The sequence below is a fragment of the Falco punctatus genome, assembly GCF_963210335.1.
Source record: "Falco punctatus genome assembly, chromosome: 1".
NCBI lineage: Eukaryota > Metazoa > Chordata > Aves > Falconiformes > Falconidae > Falco > Falco punctatus.
This window is the reverse complement of record NC_137580.1, coordinates 79,916,723-79,933,881: the sequence shown is the minus strand read 5'-3', so window position 1 is coordinate 79,933,881 and position 17,159 is coordinate 79,916,723. Positions and strand designations below refer to the sequence as shown.

At 40.1% G+C, this 17,159-nt stretch overlaps 1 protein-coding gene across 9 annotated transcripts in view; it reads right to left on the bottom strand.

Moving 5' to 3' along the window:
* Window positions 1-854: 854 nt before the first annotated feature.
* The window catches only part of RAPGEF2 (Rap guanine nucleotide exchange factor 2), a 197,634-nt gene continuing 181,329 nt past the window's right edge, over window positions 855-17,159 (bottom strand). For 5 of the 9 annotated variants that reach the window (XM_080377601.1, XM_080377604.1, XM_080377602.1 and 2 more), the window contains 6 exons: window positions 16,483-16,671; window positions 14,521-14,673; window positions 11,908-12,133; window positions 9,797-10,356; window positions 6,922-7,230; window positions 855-4,314 (listed from right to left, as the gene is read on the bottom strand). In XM_080377601.1, the coding sequence (XP_080233727.1) occupies window positions 4,268-4,314; window positions 6,922-7,230; window positions 9,797-10,356; window positions 11,908-12,133; window positions 14,521-14,673; window positions 16,483-16,671 (1,484 nt within the window). In that variant the 3' untranslated portion in view covers window positions 855-4,267. Of the gene's footprint in view, window positions 5,685-6,921; window positions 7,231-9,796; window positions 10,357-11,907; window positions 12,134-14,520; window positions 14,674-16,482; window positions 16,672-17,159 lie in introns of all 9 variants that reach the window. The other 4 variants (XM_080377603.1, XM_080377605.1, XM_080377609.1 and 1 more) reach the window with 2 other exon arrangements.

The following is a 17,159-nucleotide window of genomic DNA, read 5'->3' as shown; positions in this document are numbered from 1 at the left end:
CCATTTTAAAAAAAAATTCAAACTGCACAAGATGCAGAGTGGTAACACGAGTTTCCACTCTTCCACCTGTCCTACTGACATTTGGCTTATTCTGACAAAAGAGACAGGAAGAACATATAGCCACCGTAGGACATAGGTACAAGAAAAGAGAAAGTCAGCTACTCACCTTAAAGCAATGTTTAATGCAACAGTCACATGGACAGATAAGCCAGGACACGGAGTTTCATTACCTTTTGACTACTGGGGTTGTGGATCAACCTTCCAACTAAGAAACGCAGCAACAAAGGCGATCTCTCTTAACGAACAAAACATGTCTCAGGGTTACACGAGGGTTCCCTGCACTGTCCCATCAGAACAACCCTTCCAGCTCTACACTGATGCTGAGAAGCGAGGCCTTGCTCTGGAAGGTTGCTTTCAATCAGTGCAATTCCCGATGTCTTACTTGGACTCTGACCACAGACACCAAGGAAGCAAAGCCATCCTGGGCCACATGGACGGCATCCTGTTAGAAAGCCACAGGTCAGATGATCTTATTTGTTACACAAAACTCAATGGAAACCGGTTTTAAACCCCTCGTATTACTCTAGTGATGAGAAAAGCCTCAGAAAAGATTGAACACGTCACCTAGGCAATTTATCTCTGCCACAGCTACTGACCCTGGGGCAGGCAGCAATTTTTTTCTGGAACTGTATCAGAAGATAACAACTGCACGTCAAAATACTGTGGCAGTGACTGAGAAGGCATTTTAAACTGCACCCCTCAAATGCCTCTAAATAATGCTGCATCAGTATCTTCCAGTGCAGATAACTTAGATAAAAATGTGGATGCTGCATCAGTATACAATTTATTTTAAAAAAATATATATATCTACACACACACACACAGAATGTTTGTATATATGCACTTACACACACGTGTAACATTTTATATACGCACAGAGTTTCATTGCCAGGAAGGGTAACAGGTCTGCAAAGAAGATGGTCCTACTTTCAGAAGTTCGACTACCTAGGACAAAACGACCCATTTAGGGATCCACACACACAAAAAAAATTTTAAACAAATTCTCCAGAGTGGAAGAGAAGACTGAGCATGTGAAGGCATGAGAGTGCCACCAAGCAGGATGCTGACGCAGAGAGGCCTACACTCAAGGAGAAGTCAGCACTTTACTTAACACAAACTTGAGTCTTGACACAGAGAACCAAGGCCCATTCCTCCACAGGAACGCAGCCACGTATGTGGAGTGTCACTGCATGAATTTAATCCCAGAAAAAACAAATGAGACTAGTTCAAGATTATGTTTAAGATTATGCAACTGATGGTTGCTCGTTGTTGAATACCGTCGAGGTATACGAATACCATCAAGCTTCTTCATTTTTTCCTATGATACAATTATGCCAATGAAAAACAGCTAATATTCTGGTACTTGGGGTGTACATACTCATTCCTAAATAGCCACTGCATGTAAGCGAGATAGAGGTTTAAAGATTTTTATATTCTATTAAAAAGTACCAGTTTTCTTAAAGTTTTCTTTTATCACATTTTCAATGGGAAACAGAAATATTCTGTCTTACATCAGTAATAAACCTACTTTCACTCCCAGCCTTCTCTCAAAGCATGTCGCTTTTAGACACAAGCCTGTAAAGCTTACTTAAATGACAATCTAGGGACAGGTGACCAAATTATGCTAATAATCTCAGATGGTTGCTTTCTCCTGAGGGGTTCAATTTTCAGAGTAATTCTAACAATGTTCACCTTTTCCTCAATAGATCTGTGTTCTTTAACGCACGTTAGGCTGTTGCTGCTACATAAGCTTTGTCCGCAGAAGTATTTTTAATGCTTTGTCACGTATCAAGTAATACGTAAGTATTAATACTTGCAATTAAATCATTACTTGCATTCTCCAGAGTTGGTTTTGTCTCAACTGTTCTACAATCCATATGAGACAGGAAGCCTGGAACTTTATTACATTTCCTACTAGTCTTGAAGGAAATAGACGGCTTTGGGGTTTTTTCGTTTTGTTTTGAAATAGCAACACTATTCCCCACTTTAGACAGGTCAAATATTTCAGTCTCAGATTTACAGATGTAAAACAAGACATGCTTCTCCAGATGACCAATGCATATACTGCATAAAGAAGTAGCCTCTGCCTCAACAAGTTTCGATAATAAAAAAAAAAGTTATAAAAGAACACAGATAATCAAATGGCATTTCTTCAGACAAAAAAAAATGTCCTTAGATTTCAGTGTTCCATGTGATTTTGGTGAACGCATAACCAAATCCCCGCAACAGGTAGTTTATTTGTCTGCATCTTGCTACATGCACGCAGCAAGCACAAAATCCATATTACATGTACCGGAACGACTATCAAACCCGTTTCATAATAAGTCATAGCACAGCAAGGGCTTTACTTCGACTGAACCGCTGTGCGAAGTGTTCTTTATCTCCCAGTCCACAATGAATTAAGCTATGTGTATTGGAGGACGAGTGTTGAGGATGTCTCTACATGTGTTCTAAAAATGTTAATTACAGAAGGCAGGCATAAACAGGAGGACAGGGAATGCTGCCTAATCCAACACTGTGTCAAGCCTATTGAAAAAGATTGACAAGTTCACATACCTCAAGTTGATAAGAGGAATTATTTCCCTGGCAAAGTACCTTTAGTATTACCCAAGGACAAACTTTTTGGTAAGATACATAAAAATGCATGTTCGTCCTACTAATGTCAACGGTCATCCTCTAGCTTGTTGAGATGTACCCAACAAGTATCAGCCATGGACTCACGAAGAGTAGTTCCACCCCCCCACCCCCCCCACCCCATACAAATCTAATAGTCTCCATAATTTCTTTCTCCTACAGTGCTAGAGATTCCAGCGGTATAAAGAGTATGCTTACAAGTTCTATATTTTCAATGATTTTTCACTTTCTTATGATTGCATTTTTAGGTGTAGAACACTTCTAGAGTTCTATTAGGAAGACTTAAATCTAGACAAAGCATTTTGTTCCTTCTCTTTGCAATGAACTAATTTTAGGTTTGAAACAATACCTGTCAAGCATTTTAAAGCTAAATGGGATACAGCTGGTAATGGCTTTAGCAGTGACATTTTAACCCAGTCTTCTGCATACTACTGAAAATAACGAACCCAACCTCTGGAAGAAAAAATAATTCTATAGATTTTACATTGAATTAACATCAACTTTTATTACTGGGGATGCTATCTGGTGATCTTTATTACTTGAAATACTTCCTTTGGTAAAAACTCAACTGGATCACTTCCCATACTTCTCCCTACTCAAATGTTAAAACATATATTCCTTACTTTTATGCCATTCAGAATAAAAAATCAACACAATCTTTCCTTTAAAACTGTTTGCATTCTATATATCCCTAACACCACAGCTATACTCCTTTTCTGGCATCTCTAATGTTTCTGCAGGGCACACACAACATACCAGTCATCCTCATTCAGCAGCACACACCCCAGACTTCTCAGGAATTACGAACAGCACAACTGTATATTAAGAAAAACTCCACACCGATGGTTTGCCCACATCACTTGGCAATGTCCCTTTAATATTAATACACAGAGAAGTAAAATTTTTTCATAAATTTGTTCAAGTATGTGGAACATGTAAAATGCATAAGAATCAATATGGACTTCATTAATGTTATATTTATTTATTTTCCAGCTTCATACAAACTGGATGTAGAAGCATAAACATAGTACATTTCTACCATTTTCAACAAAAATATAACCAATATGTACAATTATTGTATTAAAAATACAAAAGGGATACAGACTCCACCAATGTCTTTCTAAAAGACATACAGGTACAAGTAGTATCAAAAGTATGAGGAAATCACCAGTTAATTGTACATTCTGCACTTGACATCACAGAGCGAACTGAGATTAGCAGTCCTATGGTCTACAATTACTTAATGCTTATATAACATCTGTGCAACTTGTGATAGTTAGGATTTTGTATTTCTATATGCACATGAGGTCCATAGCCTTGAGAATAAAACTGGCAAATAATGCATATTACATGTAAAATTACAAATGCATAATTGACAACGTGATATATAAGCAAATAGACAAAAGCTATGATTACAGGAGAGAGAATTAAATAAAGCACTGACATTTGTTTGATACAGTGAAAAAACACTGCAATTTGATCTTTAAAAGTTGAAGCTATTTACGCTTATCTACTGATCAATATGATCAGCTGAGTTCAATGGAAAAAAAAAATATCCAAGACCAGCAGTTCCTCACATTTGAGTACTACTCAGATTGGCAGCCTTCACTTCTCCGGAGTCTGTGCAAAAACAACACAAAAATAGAGGGGAGGGTCATTTCAGTCATTATAGGGTTAATAGCAGCTGTGAGCAGGTGGTTGCTACACATTGGCCTTCTCTACACATGCAGTGTTCCATGAAGCCATTAACAGTTGTGACTATTTCTGCATTGCAAAGGCTGGCAAATCTAAACGTGTTATTTTCATTACTTAAAGGTTCCTTTATCCCCTAATGTCAAAGTCAATAGATGGAGGTTATTAATCAGTGTTAACAGCTGACACGAGCTGTGACATCCCAACTTGCCTTCACTGCAATGTTATCCAGTTAATTTTTCTTTTAATATAACTACTATAGAATAAAAAAAAAAATAAAAAAGAATAAAAATAATATATAACTTAGAGGTGGGGTTGCCGTCTGTCTCGTTAGAAGGGGACACTTTCTTTTCTAGTATGCCCTCCTGCATCCCGCAAGGCACAGGTATGAGACACCCAGCGTCCTCTTCCATCACCCGCCAGCTGCCAGCGCATGTTTCTGCATTCACGCAGACCCGGCTGAGGATGCCTTAACGCCAACACCTACAAACTTTTGAAGATCCCAGACTGGGGCACACTAAGAGCGAAGCGAGGTCAAGGAAAGGCTGCATCCCATAACCTCTGCCTTCCCTTCTGCCCTGCTCAGCCATGCGACAGCAACGTTCTTTCCAGGAGCTCAGGCTGGCAACCCTACTTACAGGTAACGCAATAATACTGTAATTACTAGGCGGATGCAGTATTTGATCTCAGAAACACAAACGTACAGAACCATAACAAAGGCATTGTAAACAAGCAAGTCAAGCACTGCCTCCTTGAAGGATTTCAATGCATTTTTCTCTTTGTAGCTTAAAGGCCAAATGTAATTTGACAACTAGCTTATCTCATTATCCCAATGAGACTAAGTGCTAGAACTGTGATTACAATCTAAAAGGAACATTTAAGAAAACAAAAACAAAAACCAAAAAAACCCTTCCAGGCATTGGGAAGTGCAGCCAGAGTTAATCATCCTGATGTGATGATCTTGGAATTTGGAATGATACTGTGTGATGTGGCAGACAGCGACAGTGGTAGCTTGGAGATTGCTGCACTGTGCATTTCAAGCAACACAGTTTGAAAAGTGCCAGGGCGATTTCTTCACAGTATTTCACATGCAAGGGGAGAAGGGACAGAAGGGGGAGGGGCGGAGGAAGAAGCCCCATGCTGCTTTAAGGCAGGGAAGGAGGCAAATAGGTCCACCATCCTTTAACTATAGTTCCAAGGCTCCTATTCTAGGGATGTCTTCTTGTGCTCTCCTTTAAGGTGGCTCACTCTGGATCCAGAAAAGCCCAAGTCTTACACAGCAGAGACTTGTTCATCTTCTGCAAACACAATAGGATAGGGGGAAAATAGGATTTAGTTCATATAGAACAAGACTGGTACTGAATGAAACAGCCTGTACTGTGCTCTGTGTTTTCCTTTTCATTGCATTAGGTATATACTTTAAGACAATCTAAATATCTGTACATTTCAGGTCTCATGATAAGTATTCCTTTTCTAATTTTGTTCTTGAACAAAACAAGACAATTGCTATAACTAAGCTGGTGCAGTTCCTCAGCTTGAGGAGCACAACAGCTACTCCTAGATATCCAACAGCTTCATAAAGCCATCTTACATTTTTCCCTGAATTTATCTGTGATATATTTAAATTAAGACTGCATAAAATTGAGCGCAGTTTCAGTCATCATTGGTAGAAACAATTAAAATTCTCTATCACAGTAATTCTCAAAGTTTGAGGCAATTTGATGAAGGTAGACGTCATTTTTTTCCGTCATGTTCAACTGCAGTATTCATCCTGCACGTAAAACCTTAGTAACTAAACGGGGAGGGGAAGGGGAATGTTAGCCTGTCTATCGTGACGTAAAACAAAGCATTTGACCATTTGGTCACTGCCCTGCCTAAATGTTGAGCACCTAGCCCTAAAAATGCAATCCAGCTACGCTTGCACTACACAGCAAACCAAAAAGACTACAGCTACATAGTCTTTCTAGCGTTATAGTTGAGCTAAAGCATAAAGATGCAGACATACTCGGGCAAGCGAGGCAGCGAGAGAGTAGTGGGCTTGTTACGTGAAGCAGATGGCATGGAAAACCCAGTCCACAATGTAAGAGTTTCAGGTAGAATGGGAGTGACTACCCAAATAAATCTGACCAATGATGCTCTATGGGGCGGATGGGCAGGTATTCTATAGACCAGGATACTTTTTTGACCATCAAATACATGGTTAGTTCCAAACATTAGGTATGTTGGAAGCTCTCAGGGCAGGCAGGGCTGTACCTGGTGAACATAGGCACCTCCAGAGAAGTTGCCTAAGCCAACTGCTTGGTTGTCCAAGATTCAGCTAGACCTACATTCCAAATTTTAAATTATATTTAGATGACCTGAATTCCTCCCCTTCCAAAAAGTTATAAAATAGCAAGGTTTGAAAGATGGAAGAGAGCTCAAATTATGGCAAGAATTTCTATAGCAGAACATATTTGTGTCATTTGCTTTGTGTCTGTGAAAGCATTGAATGGTTTTGCATGCAGCATAATCAAAATCTAACAGTTAGAAATTTACCATCTTCCTCTGTGGAAAACCCTTGAGGCTGATAGTGAGCAAGACGTGGATCTGACTCGTTTGGTTTATGCCACTGAGGTTTGTTCACAGGCCTGCTCGTCGCATGGCCGTGTGGCTGCTGCTGCTGCGGAGCTGATGTTCCATGAGCCTCACACGTCCGTGCCACCATCCTAGACCTCTGAAGTGCTATGTTGTAATCTGGAGGTTTTCTGGTTGGATGGGAACCCCCTTCTGCAAACTCAGCAATAGGTATTCCTACATAACCAGGAGGGGTTGGAGGGGGTTCCCGGTATCGACCCTCTTTTCGTGCTGCAGGAAAAACAACAGATTATTATAGGAGACAGTAAGAGGAAAACTGCTTAAAGGCAAATAAACAGTGAAAGTAAAATAAACATCAACCCACTCAACCAGCCAGGAGGAAGAAATCTGAAGGACAAATGTTAACTAACATAAGGTAGACAATAAGGTCTTAAAAAATAAACCATGCAAGAAAGTATAGAATGTACAGCATACACAGGATATAATTATTCTTCCAGTAGTGAAGCATTAGTCTAATAAATTTCACCAAATTACATGGGGAATTTGTTTAAACTTAGCAACTGAAGCTGTTCCATCAATTGTATAGAATAAGATGTACACCGATCAAAGTAACGTGGAAGACTCAAGCGTCCACAGAAGTGGCAAACATCAGGAATACTGGCATCTCCCCAAATGCACGACTATCTTAATCCTGAAGATGGGCACTGTACCTAAGAGGTCACCTCTTTTGGTTTTAGCATCTTGGGGGTTGGGGAGGGGGCGGGCACCTGATACATTATTTCTTCCTACAGATCTTACTACTTAATGTGCTATAAGCTACAATTCCAAAAGGCACGGAAGAGAAGTAGGCTTCATTTTCATACAGTCTGTATGCACTACTGCCTGCGGCTCCTATGGTTATATTCTCAGCAAAATTACAACTTGAAAGTATGCCTATAACAACAAAGATTGATTTTATATTGGAAATTGAAAGACCACCACCTAGTTTGTGGATTTATTGAGGCGGTTTACCTGAACAAGGCTTAACTCTGGACATACTTAGAAGTTCTCTCTTGCAGAGAACTTTAAGGGAAGAAACAGTGATCAAGAATTTTAAGCCTTTGCAGGGACACCCACAGCAGACAGTACATAACTCAAAACAGAGACATGCCTTAAAGACATCAGATGGGACTCTGATACTGAACACTTTTTCTGGGTTTAGCCCTTTAACGTATGACCACTTAATTTACAGTATGAAGGCAAACATAGCAGGAAAAAACACTGACACAGACAATTTACTCTCCACAGCTTGTCACACTGTATATATTTTGCACAAGTGGTGGTGACAACATCACCCTGCATTAGGCAGCATGGAATTGACTGAAAGGGCAGTACAAGCTTAAAATGGACCGGTGCTACTTGGATGCCAGTTTTCACAGAAGGAAAATAAAGTCTTGGTATTATAGCAAAACCAAGTATTTTCCAATAGAATCTAAGTATTTTTCTTGGACAAACTGTTTTAACTGAGCAAAGCAGCATGAAGAAGTTTCTGAGATATTTTATTCAAAGATTTCTGAAAAGTAACTTCAATGCAGAAGAAATTCTGCAGGAAAACCCTACTGAAACACAGCAGGAGATCAATGTCCATTCAGTGCGGAAGAACCACGTAAAAACAGTGGCTTCTGTTGGACGGTGACGTGCTGAGTTACACTTGAAGGATAATTAGTGAATAGTACTGAAGTGCACGGAAGCATGTGGTTTGAATTGTCAGGTCTCCTCATTCTTTCAAGTCTCTAAAAAGGTAGTGGCAAGCACTGCCTTGAGAGGCAAGTCTGGAAGTGTGCTCGTTCCATATTCTGGTGGAAACCAAGGGTATCCAAGAGGAAAATTAAGAGAGGCGCAAATCTGAACCTGGAGTCCTGAACTGAACAGCTTCCTCCTCTTCACAGTTCAGGGGTTCAGATCTGCACCCCAGCTTTGAGGCAATGGGCCACTGCTAAGCAATATACTGGGGCTGAAAACGGAAAAGTAGGTTATCACAATGGTCTCGGCATGACCTCAATCTGGCAGGCTTTTTCAGCTGTGTCAGCGCAAAACGGCTTTTATATAGTTCTTCACATTAACTTGAAGAAAGGGAAAGTGAAGGGATAAGAAAGGAAGGAAAGTGGCAAAAACACAGAGGTCTTGGATGGCCCAAGGACTGGGATGTGTAGAAGGAACAGTATGAGAAAAACGTTAAAGCTCTGCCAAAGACACCTTCACATTAATTTATACATTATCTGATCTTTCTTTTGTTGAATGATTACAAATGTATTTCTGCTCTAACTTCTTAAGAACTTCTTCAGTTTCAGCAATCCAAAGAAACATCTCAGTTGGTATTTAAGCACAAAGTGATCCCTTTTTCAGAAGTAAGGAATATTCACAATTATCAGACAAGTCATACAGACGTGTAAAGTACAACACTTCCAAAAAAATCAGGCCACATTTATTAAGATCTCTAAATATAGAACATGGAGCCTTACTGTGAAGAGAAATTCACATTTCAGAACAGACATCTAAATACATCAACCTGTCAAAACACTGTCCAGCAGCTGAGCTAGTTCTCTGATGTATGGCAGGCTCTCTTGAAACACAAAGGTGCTGCCAGAACTGCGAATCAACAGTAAGTGATATTTTCCCCAGCAATAAATGCACAGTTAAAGGGGAGAATTTGAGAGAGACTGCAAAACGTTTGGTTTTGCTTTAAAAAAAATTAAAATAAAATAAAACCAGACAAAGGAAATGCAGTTCTAGAACAATACAAAAAACAATAAGCAAATGAATTAAAATACTTCATGGTATAGAAAACTTAACTTACCAATAAGCCCCTTTGTACTACTGGACGATACTGCTATATGAGTGGGCGTGGGAGCTGGCTTGGACTCCTCTGCTGGTACAGATGTTATGCTACTGGTTTCAGCTTCAATCGAAACATCCTTCCCACCCCTCCGCTTTATGGTACCTGTATCACCTTCCGAGTCCTCTCCCCAGTATCCTGTCGAGGATGCCCAGCTTGCTCTGGACTGTGCTTGGTCAAGGCCCTCCCTCCCTTGACTCTGCCTGCCGTACTTTGTGCCGTGATCGGGGAACACCAGCTGGTCCATGTGACTGCCCGAGGCCCACAGTCCTGCCCCATCGCCTGAGCTATCAAAATGAGCGTGTCCAAAGGGCAGAGTCTCCCAGCTCCTCTGGTGCTGTATCGTTTGTATGTTGTCATGAGAACCGCTCGAACAAGAAGTCCAGCTACCGCGGCCACTGTCAGCTGCATCGAGCGAAGCTCTGTCCCCCTGATCCTGCGACAGTTCTTCTGTACTAGGAGAAGAAAGCACAGTTGCTCCAGCATACAGGCCTCTGGTCTCCGACAGTGGTGCATATGAGCTAGATGCACAGCAATGGGGGGGGGGGGGGGGGGCGGAAATAAAATAAAATAAATCAAGCTTTGGAATTGGACATCATTTACAAGACACGTGAAGAATTCAATAATCAAGAGAAAAGGAAATATACTTGGGGGGGTTGGACAGGGGGTTGGACTAGATGACCTTTAAAAGGTCCCTTCCAACCCCAACCATTCTACAATTGAAGGTTTTGATGCAATTTATGTTGAGTATTATTTACATTAATGAATAATTCAATTTTGTGAATCGAATAATTCCCTTTCACACTCATCCTCAATAAAACAAATTAACAAAAAAAATTGTAATTACTGGATAGATACCCTGACAAAACTTAACACTTCAGTGGAGCCATTTCCAAAAATAAAAATCTTAACTTTACAGCAGCCCTTTAACACATGCAAACTGCATTGAGGTATATAAAGGGGAACAGACTCATAGATAGGGTTCCTACTGCTTTTGCAGCCACGCAAAGCAAAGGATCTGCTTAGGAAACTCTCAAAGCCAGCTTTTCAACATTTCTTGCAAACAGAAACGTATTCTAATCTGAACATTGGAAATACTTGCTCTACAAAGTAGCATGTATGTTCTCCACAGCCTTTCAGCGATTAAGCAAGACTGACACTATCACTTACTCAGCAGCAGAGAAAACCGACAAAGTGTCACTTTTGTTTAGCAGCTATCCAGGCTCCTGGGATTTGTCCTGCCAGGGCTGCTTGCTATGCAGACTGGAACCCTGCTCTTCCAAATTTTTAAGCCATCTGATTCAAGATGGGATTCCCAAACCTGAAGTACACTGGTTTTGGAACAGGCCTGCCATCCACAGATCCCGCAGGATTAAAACCTCTGAAACCATTCAGAGACCTGAAGCATCCAAATAACGGCTCAGAAAAGTAAGTGGAGACTAAATAGGAGCCAGAGCTCCAATTATTTTCATACCGAGGCTCACTGCCAGAGATTTAGAGGACTCCTCAGCACTAGCTTCCCCACCATTACAGTAGTTAATTACCTAGAAAAGCAACAGCCTGATGTGAATTTTACCTCCCAATTATTGTTGACTAGAAGAGATATTTGGGGTAAAATATTTTTGAGTTAGACAAATATGCACTTTTCCATGAAACAGACTGGAAAATTACTAGTTATTTATGTTCTCAGCTTGATCACTGAATAAGTGCATGAATAATTTCTCATCTAATTCAGTTAATTCCCCATCTAGAAAACAGGCTAGGATACTAGTCTGCCACAAAGAGGATAATCTACAGTACTACTAAATGCTCAGATGATAAGGTCTGCTGAGGTAAAGTCCTACTGCTGTAGACCTCACCACACACTCAGCAGCATAAAACCTTTTCTGGTCAGAAAACGGAGCATTATCACAAAACGTAGCTTTGAAATAGTAGTTTTTAAGAGCAAGGGAGAAAAAAACCAAAGTATTTGAGAGAAATACAGGGAAAGTTACATGAACAAATATGCATATACATGCCACGTACACACTATATGAAAGTATAATGCAAGTAAGCACAAATAAAATTCCTACCCTAAGCTGTATTGATCAGGTTCAATCATGATTCTTCTATCAATCCTTCCCACACCAAGATTTGTCTCCACGATGCTGACAGAATGCCTCTGTCTCCTCTCATCATGCAGGGAGACTGGCATAGAGTCAAAAGAGGAATTGCTGACAATACTAGATCTGGAAGAAATTTCGCTGTGTCCAGAATCTGAAAAGTTATCCACTGTGCTGCTAGGAGCCAACGTATAGCCTGCAAAGGGAACGTCACGTTAATCAGACTCTCCGAGAAACCTGCTCAGGCATTGCCAGGCAGGGGGCAATACTGCTACCACAGTAAATCGAAACTATGAATACATTTACACAGAAGCAGTGCTGAAAAAGATAGCAGAACTGTGTAACGTCGTGTATTCTGTCGCTTAATAAGAGGTTTAAGATCATGGGAACACGCACTGCTCATTTAGAAACCAACTGCTCAACCTTCCTTCTTCTCTGCCTTCTTCCCCCAGATTATTTTGCAATGCATCATGTTACTTGTATCCCCACATTATGAAATCTCACCTCTGAAAAAACTGCCTGTACATAAACACTGTCTCCAAGATTGGAAAGAGAGAGAGATGCCATGGACAAGATTACTGCTTAAAGTAATCCAAGAGACCCTCTCACACAGTTCTGTTCTGCACAGGTACACTTCAGAGCGGAACAGCAGATACAACACGAAGCCCAGATGTCTGGGCTGACTGCTCACTACGTATCTCAGCTGAGAGAGGGCCAGATTTTCAAGCTTTCTTTGTGGTACTTGGCTAGCTAATTACATTCCAAATAGCATATAGTACCAGAATTATACTGTAATTTGGAGGTTGTATTGACACCACGAGGCTGAGATAAAATCTATAAACCATGTCACAGAGGCAAATTCAGCAAATTCAGCTTTTGTTTTAGTATTGAAGTTGTGCTGAATGCTCTTGCCAGCTAAGTTAAAGATCATTAAACAACATAAACCCAAAAGTAACTGCAGTTTTCATTTTTTGCTTTCAGTCTACATTTAAGTGTCAAGATGACTTCAACTAATCTATCCCGATTCTCTTGCTGAGAACATGGAATTAATGCTGCCATCTTTGTCTGAAAGAACATACCATTAACATCATGTCACCAAACCAGGGATTTTTTTAAATTTATCATCACGTTTATGATTTGCTCTTTTTGTACAAAGAAAGTACTTTTCCCACTATGAGTCAAGTACAGAATGCCAATTCCTTTTTGAAGAAATGCACAGGCCTGACCATATTTATACAAATTCACTCTTGGCTAATGTAGTATTTCAGAGAAATCATGATGTTATCTTAGAAGGACTCAAGGTGATAAAACATCCTTCTCCATCTGACCTTAGTAAATATGACTTCGGGAGAGATTCTGGACAGGCATTTGTGCTTCCTTGCCGTATTGATCTCTCCCCTTTTCAGAGCTCTGATCATCGGCTTATTATTTCCCCTTTTGTTTCCCTAAATCCCACCCCCCCAGATGGCCTTGGTGGATTGTTATTCTTGTTACCGTTCTCACTTCCAAGAGGGGAGAAGGCCGTAAGGCCTCGACTGCACCTTACCACATTAAGAAAAGGGCTTAGCTATCCGTTTGGTAAGAAGTAGGAAAAGCCATACTCACATAGGTTTCAAATCCTTGCCATCCCTGCGCGGTTTAGGGACAGTTATTGCTACAGGGAAGTCTCCAACACACGCATCTCTTTAGCATCCAGAACTTCTATTATAGGGACTCAACCCCAATACATATATATTTTACCATAACATATCATGTGAGTATTAAACTGAACTTTTATGGTATTCTGAGAAGACAATAACTTAAAAGTTGTTATAAACTAGGCTATCATACTGCCAAATGGGCTTTTTTTCTGATTTTTGTTTAAACTACAGCCTCTATCCTCTTTTTTGTCAATTCATAACCAGAACAAGTACAATGAAAAAACAGACTTAAAAATAATAATAAAATCCCTTTGAAGTCCTGAATTCACTTTTTTAAAAAAACAAACAACTCTATGAAGTAGCTTAAAAAGAACTCAGCCGAGAAAGCTCCAATGTGTAATACTGTTCCTCAAATATCCACATACACTGTTTAAATAATCGGGCTGCTAGTAAAACATCGCATATTAGTGCTTTGAATCCCAAATATCTTAAGTTTGACTATCGTACGCAGGTCGCATCCCACCCAGATGCATGACACAGCAAGTAATTCCTCTCATAGGCTAGTACGCTCAGTGCTGTAGAAAGATTTCAAGTTCCGACCCATACATCCTTCCACTGGTCGGAAACACTGATAATGGGAATATTTTTGTCAGAAGTGGCTGCAGCGAGAGTACCCTACTGCATCAAATCCAGTACTGGCTCAGGCTGTCTCTCCTGGCGCTTGCTCAGCAGAGGGCTTTCAGGCATCCCTGAAATCAGGTTCCCAAGTGTCCTTTTATGTATCCTGCCCTGCGCTACGCTTCCTGCCTGCCTGCTGACCATACGTGACAAAAATAGGAGCAGCAGTAGTTTAATCCTGAGTGCCCAAATTCTCTCTCAGAAGTTTTGAAAAAAGATCTATGAGCTTCAGGAAACCGGATGAGAAATATTGCACGTCTAATACCTTTCCTTGGAGAGCTCTGTGGTGAAGTAGGAGGAGAAGAGAGTTGTGAAGATGCACTTGAGACTGTGTCTTCAGATTGTTTCTTGTGACGATCCAAACTTCCTTCTTCAGATAATGAAAGAATTTTCTTTAAAGCTTGCGGGGAGTTAATGCCTTTAAATAAGAATCAATGTAGACAGACATAAAGTCCAGTATAAATACATCTTTATGTTTCATAATGCATGTGTAGAGCAGACACCATAAGGAAAAAAAACTAGTATTTTTTTTCTATATATTTTTGAGGTTTTGACACCAGCTTAAATGAAGCAAAATGTTTAAACCTACCCCTGTTTAAAATATAGCGCTTTATTTCTGTGTATTAGTGCAGCCAGTCTTTCATGCTGGCCACCTAAAATAAATCCTTTGTCATAGAAAACACAATGCAGATTTGCTGTGCAGAATACTACGTGTACAAGATATAAATCAAGGATATACATAGTAATGGTTACTGAGAAACTTGAACTAAAATTATGTTGATACCAACACACAAAAATCTCACTGGTTAGCGGAGGTTTATATAGTAAGAATTGAAACTGTTTGCCTCGTTCTTTTTCTATTCTGAGTAGCCTAGAAGGTCAAAGAAAGGTGGAAAGAAGATTAATAAGATTAGGCTTGCAAAACAAGGCCATCCTGCAGCTGCCTTTCTCCCTTTCAGTTTTGAGAGCTCTCTCTGCACCAGCTTATTTTGGGAAACTAAAGAGTAAAAACATCCTGAAGATGATGTATGATGTAAAGATCTAGGGCACCAAGAATTGCTTTTCTCAGGCAAGATTTATTCATCTTTCTCTTTCCCTCTGCTCAAAAATCCACCCTGGGACAGCCTTAAAAGTGAAGACGGAGATTCTCTGACAGTTTTGCCAATGTTTGTGGCAGAGGTTATTTACAAGCATTCTACAGAATTTATCTTTGATCTGCTGGATCGCAATCCTGCTATCAATAGTTTACAGCTGCTTCATCAACATAACCTAGTCAGTTTTCAGAAACTTGCCCACCGTGAACAAAACCACACAGTCTATGGTTCTTCAAAAGTCCTTTTAAGATTAAATTTTAATGGTAAAAATCAACAAGAACTACGGGGATCGTCTCTTGGTCGTTTTGCTGCTTCTGATTGTTTCGCTAGCAGCTTAAGCACTGCACAAGTAAAACTAATGAAAAGTGACATCAAAGTCAAGCTCTTGTGAAATTGCCATCATGCAATAGGAAGAGCCAGTTATGCTACATAAACTTTTTAGGAATATTACCATCCTGTAAGTGATACACAAGAAGCTCTTTAATAATGCATGTACATTATGTACACATGCTGGGGCACAGATTTGGAAATCAGATTAGAAAAAATTCCTATAGTCCAGCATCTGAGAGACATGCAGGTAACAATGAGTGAACAACAACAATAAAAAAAGCACCAGGGAGCAGAAGCCAAAGAGACAATTCTCAATGTGAACCTTCAGGCCTACATTTCTAACAAGACTACCAGCTTCAGCAGGCTTGAATTTCACACCAAATGTTCGACTTCTGAAAAAACACCAAAACTTCTGAGGCATCTCAGATGGGTCACTCAAAAACTCGAAGTCACTAATCCTTTTGGAAAAGTTAAGCCAAGATCTCAGGGCAGACAGTCAGAACAAGTCATTCCTTCCAGCTGCTAGGAACACGTAGGTACTTAAACTGATTAAATTAAATTACCTTTAAATATTAAAAATATAATTAAATTTTAAATTAAATTAAAACCAGGCTGCTTTCCTAGATTTCTTTCTTTCCATTTCTTGAGAAGGGCATTACACATACACACTGTATGAACTGACACAACCTGCATATAATACTACCAGAAATAAATGCCTGAATCTTATTTGACTGAAAACGTCTCCCTGACATGAACAAACAAACTTCGGAGTATTAAACCGAACACTTCACTGTTCCACTTACCAAATGGTGGGAGGTCTTTGACTGGCACTTTCTTGCGAGAGGGATAAAGAGATACAGCAGGGACCTGCAGCGCTTGGTTTACTTTATGTTGCTGCTGCTGGTGCTGCACTTTCTGCTGGATGCCTGCCCGGGGAGCCACTGGTGAGGTTTCTGATTTTCCCGATCGCTTGTCTCCTGTATTTTTCGGCACTTTGCAAGAAATGGGAGAAAGCACAGAATGACCACTAGCTAGAAATACCATAGGACTTTTAACGTGAGCAGTGCAAAGCCCTCCAACTAATAATTAAAAGATGCTCAAATACTTGTACAATTAATGTAGCAGGATACCTTTGGAGAGAAAAGATGAAAAGAGGGGGAGACTTAAATCCATTTAATATATGCACCTTATCAAAGAACATCTACTCTTTCTCAAAATAAAACTCTCATAAATTACTATTGTTGGAGTTATCAAAAACATGACCAGAAGTTATACTGGTTTAGAATTGATATCGTTACTATTTTTTGCTACCCTGAAGGAACAGAGGGGCGTAAGATAACAGCATCTCCTCACATCAAAATTAAACCAGTGTCCAGCATAAGGTCCCTCTCTGCTGCAGCCAGGTAGAGCCCTCCAGGTGTCTCTGAAACACCTGGACATCAGGAAATCCCCTCTTCCCTCACCAGGCCAAGATACACAG